Raw genomic sequence first — 9,132 nt, 5'->3', positions numbered from 1 at the left:
GCTCCCGATAGTCCTTAAGGCCTTGAAAATATAAAACCTGCAAAAAGAGAGTAAAACCCAAGGTAGCTCCATTCTAAATATGTAAAATGCATGGGTCCTACACTTCTCCCCTTATTCTTACGCTGGACAAGAATAGGACTAACCTTATCCTTCTGGACAAGAATATTTCAGCTGTTTGTGCGTCTCCATCAATCACTCAATCAAATTATGATAGATAGATATGATCCCCAACATTTGCAATCTAAGTTGATGAGGAATGGTTTTTCGGTTAGGTAAAATTACTAAATTACCCACAATATTGGTTCAGTCTATTAATCCATCTAATCTTTTGTTAAGTCAATTTAATAAAAATAAAGATGTGTATTACTAAAATATCTTGAGGAGTGCTTGTTCTATGGTAAACCCTCATCATTGTACATTTTTTTGCCTCCATACATAGTAGCAAAAATGTTCCAATGAGGTGCTAATCATATGCGCCACACCCCTATTAGAGACTTGTAGGTATCCCTTCCTCCCTCAAACTTGTTATGGTCAACCGCTACACCCATCCTCGCTTGTTTGATAAGATTACATTTTTATAACGATGATGGGGTAAAAATGTCAAAAATATATGCAGGTGTGAAACTGCCACAAAGTGGCACTATTTAAGTTTTTCTTTATTTAGGTGAAACACTATTTAGTGCATTTCAGTAAGATAAATTGCTTAAATGAAAAATTAGATGGGTAATTTGGTTCTTTTTCCTTTATTTGTCCTTCAAATTTTTCTGATCTACCCCATTGATGGCACCCAACTCATTTTGCTTACTTTGATATTTTTTTTTTTCTTTTTTTTTTTACCACATCATTTATATAATAGATGTTGAGAGTTAATGATGACACAAAAGTCCAATCACTAATTCACATTAGCTACGGAGTAATCCTTGTAAGATGGCGAGAAAGTCCCCACACAAGTAGGCAAACTGAGGCATAACTAGAAGAAAGTACTATCAAGGAATAAGTTCTCCTCACCCTCTCTCACACTTGGCTGAGGGGAAGAATTGTTACGTTCCACCGCTGTTATGCCAGAAAGAAAAGGTTCCACACAAGCTCCTGTTCTGTGGCATGGTGGCAGGACCGGTAGGGGATTGGCTCCAGGGGTAGGTAGGGTCAAATCTGCAGGGGTCATGCAAATACATAGGTCCCCTTCCCTTCTGCCGAGTGGTTTAGAAGGCGCTTTTCGATCTACAGTCCCTAGGAGCGAAGGGTTAGGCAGGTAGTACGGACCTTCTGACTTCCAGCATATGCTGTGCGGCTCAGGGCGCCTCTAGTGTAGTTTACATATTAATTTTCCTATCCAAAGGCAAATGTTTAATTCAAAAATCCATCTATAATGTGATCAAGTTCAAGGTGGTAATTTTGATTTCTGAATCCATGGATTTTGATGTTAAAGAAAGCCAATCAGAAAGATCAACAGAATCTCAACTTCAAACAAATGGTTTCTCCTTCCATATAGTCCCAAGTGCCAAATTGATGGTTTATATCCAAGTTCAGGCCAGTGGTTCTCTAACTGAATAAGTATACCTTCTCAATTCTAGAAAGTTTAACCATCTCCACAGAATTGGACAAGCTTGATTAGGTTCTCAACAATTGGTATTAGAGCAAGATCACATTCCGAGTTTGAAGCTGAAAAATAAATACAAGACAACTAACAGAGTCGCTCCTCATGCGAAACTGGAAACTTTCGCCATTTTATAACATATTGAAGAAACAATATTTACATGATTCATATATGGATGTTAGATCATGCCTAAAGATGGGATAATATTACAACCTCCAACTTTTAATTATGTCAATGCATCTATGGAGGGCACATTTCCATATGCCCACCCATGTTTTACCATTACAAGATAATGTTTCTCTTTTTTATTTTTCTTAACTTGTTTTAAATCATAAAAGAAAACCACCAAAGCTGACCAGAGGTCCACCAAGGAAAACCTTTGAACTCTAGCCTCTTCCTGCATTAATCAAATTCGCCAATCTCAAATCCCCAATGCGTATCTGCACCATCAATGAACTTGCCTGGGGGGTTCAGGGTTGTCACACACCTTCTCATCAATGAAGAGAAAGAAACTATAGATGACCTGAGAACATCGAGCATTTGATGGCTCAGAAGCATGAGAAGAAAGATCCCTCTGTTTCTGCTTCGATCGAACAAACTGCCAAACCATCTGTATTATAAACACAAGAAAGGCGGTAAGCGAGAAAGCCCCACATAGAAGATAGAGACCCCAGAAGCTGATTAGCTGGAGTTGGTTAGGATCGGATTGATGTGTTCCCTGTCTGGCACAGCCCAACTTACAAAACCATTTGTCATGGATCTCCTGGAGTTTACCGCTTTCGGAAAGTCTAAGGATTGCCGTAGACATATCAACAGCAAGAGGAGAGCCTCTCTGAAAAGCCTGATATATGATAAGAACTTGATCAATTACTCTAATCAGCCTCATTTCAAGCTTTTAGAAAATTGATAGTTCAGTCAGACGATTACTCTAAGAAAATAACATCTTGAGTTAAACAAAGCAAAGTAAATCCATAAAACCTTGGACAAAATTACAATTACTTGTGCCTAATAGACATAATAGGGAAATTTTGAAAAACATAAAATGAACAAGGTAAGCATGAAGTTTACGGGTTTGGAAAAATGATAAACAAGCCTTGAGATGAGATTTTAGCATAAAAATTTGTCCTCTTATTTCTACACTACTAGTTGTCATACATATATATGTAATGCATGAAACAACATATGCAAATGCTCTTGAAAGCCTTGAATATATGCTTGCATATAGGTTAGTGTGCATTGCATGCTCAAGGTTTCACTTACAAATCCCCATCCATTCTTGGTAAACATTTGTCCGATGATACCAAAGCCTGCCTGTTTTGAAAGAAACAACTCCAAATATGGAAGCTCGTCAACAATTGCTGCCACCCCTCCATTGCTTGGCCCATGCTGCAGTGCCCTTCCATACTCTTCTGGTGTGCCAAGAGAAACCAGCCTTGATGAAGGTATGTTAAGACTGTCTTTCAGATAGCTCTCAGCAAATGAACCAACTTGATACCCAATAGGCAATCTGCTTGCAATCAAACCGTCAATTCCTGTGATAGGTGATGAAAGCTGCTGGATTGTAAGAAATGAAGTCAAACTTGCTGTGTAGCTTGACGTGATCACCATCAGCACAAAAAGCCATATCATCATAACTATCCGCCCGAGCGTGCTCATGGTATATTCTTCTGTAATTAGTAAACAACACAAATGGTATAATCAATGTAGCTCTCAGACACAAATAGCAAACAGAAGATAACATAATAGGCAGAGGTAAGAATTTGATTAAAATAGAGAAGGCAGAAGCCAAATTAATCAGTCCTTACGATTAGTCTTAAACAGTGTTGCGAAGCTAAACCTGCAAGAGAAGGTGGAGAGCTGGGACATGAGACTAATAAAATCATGACCTTCAAAACTAAAAATGAGAAAATATTGGATGGGGTTTCAATTAGCATGAGAAGGTTACAGAAACATAGTTATGAGCTGTCGACTAGGTGGGCCACGGAAATCTTTGTTGACACGATGCTCAAGTATCCAAATAACTACTCCAATCAATACAAAAAATGCAGCAGTGGTGCACCACATCTCCACAGTAAATGGCCTGAGGAATACCCAAGCACTTGATTTGTTATTGCTGATAGGAGCTACTATTACAAGACCTGTTGCAACATATGGCTGAGTAAAATCAACAATCTTTGTCCGGTTTGTGACGATAGCAATGTCCCCAATGACTCCATCAAAAACCTAACAACATAATGAAAAATATAAGCCATGCAATTACAGACTAAGCTAGAGATAAGCAAAGTGGATCTATTTAAAAAAGCACAAATTGTGGCCCACAATGCAATGGATTTGGGACACATCTGCAGTATATAGAGATCTCCTAGGCCAAAATCAAGCCAAACAGATTGTTCTGAACACCAATCGACAGGCTCTCATCCATTACACGAATATTTTAGAGACATTCCATTGGACTAATTTTTGGCGCAAGAGATCACTAGGATAGGACTAGTCTAAATATGATGCCCTTATGTCCAGATAGGCCACATCCATCCTGTAACCCAATGACTGACCAATGTTTCCTTTCTGATAAGCAATACAGAGGGAATTCATCACTGTGCACTTACATCTTCAGCAACCATCCTCACTAGCTCATTGTAATTGGGATTGGACTGACCATTCCCAAAAGCCAAATATTTGTAAGGAATGTCATAGGGGATTAGTTCCCGAGCTGCATTAAACACGTCAATACAATACCCTTCAATTTTATTACTGTGATTATTTTCTGCTACAAATTCAACAAAACTAATTCGTTTTGGGACTCCAATTCTTAATGGTCTTTCATTGTCGGCAATCACCCACCCACGTGGATTTTCTGTCTTTTGACCAGGCCAGGTGACATTGCTGAGTTTCTGATCCAACTGGGAATAGCTATGCTGTCCCTGTTCTAATGTCTCTGGTACTACAACTGAAAGACCTGAATAATTAGACCAGTAACCAATCCTACGGAGTGCTGCCTTGTCAACGTTAATAATTTCATAACCACCGCCAATGAGATTCCTGTCCGCATCAAATTGTACTGCACCCGTTAAACCTGTGAAGTTTGTCCACAATAATTTATTAAGGAGATCGGTGCCTCCATCAAAAGTTTTGAGCTTTTCCAGCTGCAGTGATGTGTTCATATCATGTAAATTTTTGTTAAAAGAGAACGTGATGTCCCTATCTTCATTTAAGAATGCATCAATAGAACGTGCAACAGCCCACACTGCATCATAAGCATAGAGGCCGTAAGCATTTAACCCAGAACTAACTAAACTTTTTCGATACAATTCTCTCCAGTGAGACACAAAGGCCTTCTGCAGTGAGGATTGTGGAATATGCTGACGGAGCCCAACTACCCCTTGCAGGGGAAGAAGCAATGCTTGGTTCACATATGACAAGGAATCTAATTTAGTAGAAAGCCAATCTGTTGCAAACCACACATAATCACTGGTCATCATTTGAAGTTGTTGGGCTATGGAGAAGATTGTGAGACCTGAGTCAGGACTAACATGAACAACGTAAACACGTGGCCCGACCAATTTGGAATTATTAAGCAAATCAGCGATTTGACCAGGTTTGGCACCAGGTGGAAATGCCACTTTATAGGAAATCTTTGACATTTTCTCAGCAAGTGCATCATCTAGAGCAGATATCCCATTCCTTCCATAGTCATCATCCACATAGACAGCAATAACCCTTTTCCACCCATAATAGTAAATCAAATCAGCCATGGCCGCCATTTGGCTATAATCACTTTGTGTGCTTCGGATAAAGAAGGGAAATTGAAGGGCAGAGAGGGTTGGGTCGGTGGCAGCAAATGAGATAAGAGGCACTTGGAGTCCATTTGCAATAGAGGAGATCATATGGGCTATTCCTGAAGATTGTGGTCCAATAATGGCGACCACACCTTTCTCAATTACTTGAAAAACTGCAGGCAAAACTCTATGCAGTCAATATCATGTAATTCCACAGGAAAATATAAGTATCATCTTTCAGAACCTAATACAACAAATAAACAGCATTGAGTGCAAACGACAATAAGCTTGACATGGTGGAAAAAGGGTATGAAGTACCAAGATATGAGAACGTAAGCAGAAATGACACGTATAAGCTGAAAAAGTTAGTACACAGAATATAGAATCAGGTGATTGGCACGAAAACTAGTCCAGTAGAACTACATCATACCATTAAATTATAAAGCACCACCAAGTACAAGTTATACCTACATCATACCCTTACATTAGAGAAACTAGTCAATATAATTTAAAGCGGGCAGAACTTAAGAAATGAACCATAGAGTGATATGTGCCTAACTAACCTGATTAATTTCAAACTGACATAGGATAACTGGATAAGGTCTTGTGAAATCATTTTGTGCACTGTGTCTTAAATCTTCTTCTTTCACATTCATCCTTGGAACAGAAACATTTCTACCCCAATTTTATTTCCCTGATTTTCTGAATGCATTTCCTTACAATTGAAAAGGGTAAACTAATTGCAGTCACATGAGCCATGTTTCCTTCACCTAAGAGCTAGGATATTGCACATTTTACCAATATTGAAAACTTCTCTTCAATGTTGACAGCAGAAAATGAACTCTATCAATCCTTCCAATAAGTACTTCCGCCTCGTGCATCCTGCTAGCTTCTTAAAAAATCACTAACTTTCCTAGAACCTGAAATATTCGTAACAGAGGAGATATTCCCAATTCATATTGTAAAAAAACTCAGTTTTAGAGATAGGAGTTGAGTAATTGACTAAGAGCAAAGCAGAAAACGAAGTTCTTGGAAGGATCACTACACCAGGTCTCTATAAACAAAACTTGCTTATTTTCTCATTGTGAGTAGTAACAGTTGAGACTAAGTTGCAATTTTTGAATCGATGAACACGACAAGATATTATAGAAAAGTTCACGGGCAGAACGTTTTGTGCACAGAGAAAAAGGAATTGGGCTTACCTCCAATGGACCCCATGAAAACGCTGCACTTTGCATCCGCCATTATTAAGTTAAGTTGGGTTCCATTAAGAATGCTCGAATCCTTATTGATATCGGCAGCCGCAGCTTCCATGGCGCCTTTCGCAGCCCTACCGATGACAGAATCAAATGTAAACACCACACCAACGTTCACAACTGGGGGCCTTTGACAGTGCACAAAACCATTAAGGATGATGCATATAAAAATTAAGAATGAAGTATGAACAACGGAAGCCATGGTTAGAGCTTCAAATTACAGAAACCCAGAAGCACATAACAGTACAAATCAATAGAGCCCTTGAAACTGAGGTGTCCTAGGCGAGGCTTGAAATGTCTAATAATCTCCAAAGGGTAGTAAGTTGAAGCAGAGATGTTCTTTTCAGAGGCTCAAATGAAATAGTAGACAAGTTGATTGTCTCCACAAGCTTAAGGACTACTCTAATTCACGATCAGAGACCTGCCTTCAGAAACAAGGTTTCCCATCAACAAGCAAAGCTTTTCAGAGACCTGCGGCACCTGCCCAGTTCAGAAAGAAGGTTTGCTAAGAAACCCATCAAAAAGCAAAGCTTTCACAATAAGCCAGAGACATTGTTCTACCCACGAAGTAGTGAAGAACAATTGCCCATGTGAGCAGTGAGCACTCTGTTTCACAGAGTATGACAAGAAACGGATAGAATTGAAATCGCTTTTTCTGGACTGTTGTGGATAGGGGTTGCAGGTTCACCGCTTGACAAGAGAATCCCGTTTAGAATCAAGCATGGAGAGAAGAGAGAGTTCATCAATCGTTATTGACTCCATACGAGTAGCCTAAAGATGAAGCAGAAGTGTATATTGGCCAAAAGAGACGCCAACACAGGCGTCGCAGGTGACAGACAGGCACAAAGCGCACAGACCTTTCATAAAAAAAAATAAAAAAAAGCGCAGAGACCCAACTAGTCCAAAGAATGGGATTGGAATAAGACGTCGTTTCCCATGTGACTGCTATTATTACAATCCAATTTGCTTTTATAATAGACCTGTGTATATATATTTCGTACTTGTCTATCTTTATTCTTTTCTCAATCTTTCTCACCTCATCTTTGATCGATTGAATTTTCACATCACTTTCTCACACTCAAAAGTCTTCCAGCAGTCCCCTACTCCCCTCCTCTCCCAGCATTGTGCAAAAAAAATTCTTGGATAAGCACCCCGTAAATTTGGATCATCTTTAATGGTCGATAATTTGTGTAAAACTTGTCCGCAGTCGCTACACTTATGCTAATACAGTGAACATCAGATGACTGAGAATCTCTTGGGGCATGTGTCTAGATATTTTTAGTCATTTGATGTTCAATGCATTTTATCGCTTGCTGGAAAGAATGTGGACTCCGATAATTTTGAAAAATGATCAAAATAACAACACTAGGGTTGATTAGATCAATGGTTATTCAAATGATCTTGAAATCGGTCCAAATTTCTTGAACAAACAAAGAGACATGTTTCATCATAAAATCTTTTGTATTTGAAATAGTTAGAAAATAAAAAATAAATAAATAAATAAAAAGATTTGATTTGTTTATTGAAGATAAGATTTAATTTTAACTTTCACCAAAAATAAATAAATGACTAAATAATAATAATAATAATTTTAGCCTTATAGGACTCACTTTCAAATGAATTCTTAAAAAAAAAAAAACTATTTTTTATTCTCATACCATTAGGCATTAGATAAGGAACTTTTTTCAACCAAAAAAAAGGATAAGGAACTTTTTTTTTTTCACGTATTAGATAAATATTTGAAAAGATCCCTTTCAACAACATTTGAATTATTGAATTTGAATTAATGTTTAAAAGTTCAGAATTTTTGAAGATTTGAAGGTAAATATTAATTTCTAAAATATCTGGACAGACCCGAATTGTGAAATAGTATAATTCAACATTCAATGAGTTTTATCCAACATTTTGTTGAAAATTTGACACAAAATCAAAAGCCTATCCAACTTCAGCACGGGTCTTCTTAGGGGTATAAGTTTTGCCCTGACGCTTGAACGTTTTCAGCCTGAACAAGGCTTAAGATTTCTACCTAGGGTGGATAGGGTCGGCGAAATAAAAAAGACACCCTTTATTAATTTAAAAAATATCAAATTCATCATTGCCGTTAATCATCTCTTTAACCGATGGAATAACGGTTAGTTATTTTATTAAATGCCCAAAACATCCCCGCTCAAGGTGATTTGACCACCTTACCTTACCCTTTTTTTAAACCAAAACCTACAACTATCGGTTCTCCAGCTTCCGGCGTAGGTTGGTGGGCACCCCTCCCCTCAAGGTTCACGGCTACCCATTTCCTCATGCAAAGTTGGTCTCGAAAAGGTCAATGTGATTCCAGCGGATTTCCCTTCTCTGTTTCTTCACCGGCGAGAAACAGAGGGTTTTCAATTGGGAGTTCGAAACCCAATGTTCTCTCTGTAAACACAAGCATTTCAACCATTGAATCTGAAATTCATGGCTTCTGCATCTTCGTTTGCGCCTTAATTTTTTCTCCATCGTTGTTATTTCT

The 9,132-nt window shown here is 38.3% G+C and overlaps 1 protein-coding gene across 1 annotated transcript; it reads right to left on the bottom strand.

Annotated features, from left to right (window-relative positions):
* Nucleotides 1-1,703: 1,703 nt before the first annotated feature.
* On the bottom strand, nt 1,704-7,549 carry LOC122082364 (glutamate receptor 3.7-like). The gene is made up of 6 exons (XM_042649868.1): nt 6,576-7,549; nt 4,204-5,546; nt 3,543-3,820; nt 3,403-3,434; nt 2,858-3,264; nt 1,704-2,438 (listed from the first exon to the last, which is right to left on the bottom strand). The coding sequence occupies exons 1-6, from the start codon at nt 6,829-6,831 to the stop codon at nt 2,046-2,048; spliced, it is 2,709 nt and encodes a 902-aa protein (XP_042505802.1). The 5' UTR covers nt 6,832-7,549; the 3' UTR covers nt 1,704-2,045.
* Nucleotides 7,550-9,132: the final 1,583 nt, after the last annotated feature.

This window comes from Macadamia integrifolia, chromosome 6, assembly GCF_013358625.1.
Source record: "Macadamia integrifolia cultivar HAES 741 chromosome 6, SCU_Mint_v3, whole genome shotgun sequence".
NCBI lineage: Eukaryota > Viridiplantae > Streptophyta > Magnoliopsida > Proteales > Proteaceae > Macadamia > Macadamia integrifolia.
Note: the sequence above shows the minus strand (reverse complement) of the source record. Positions and strands in the feature narration are given on the sequence as shown.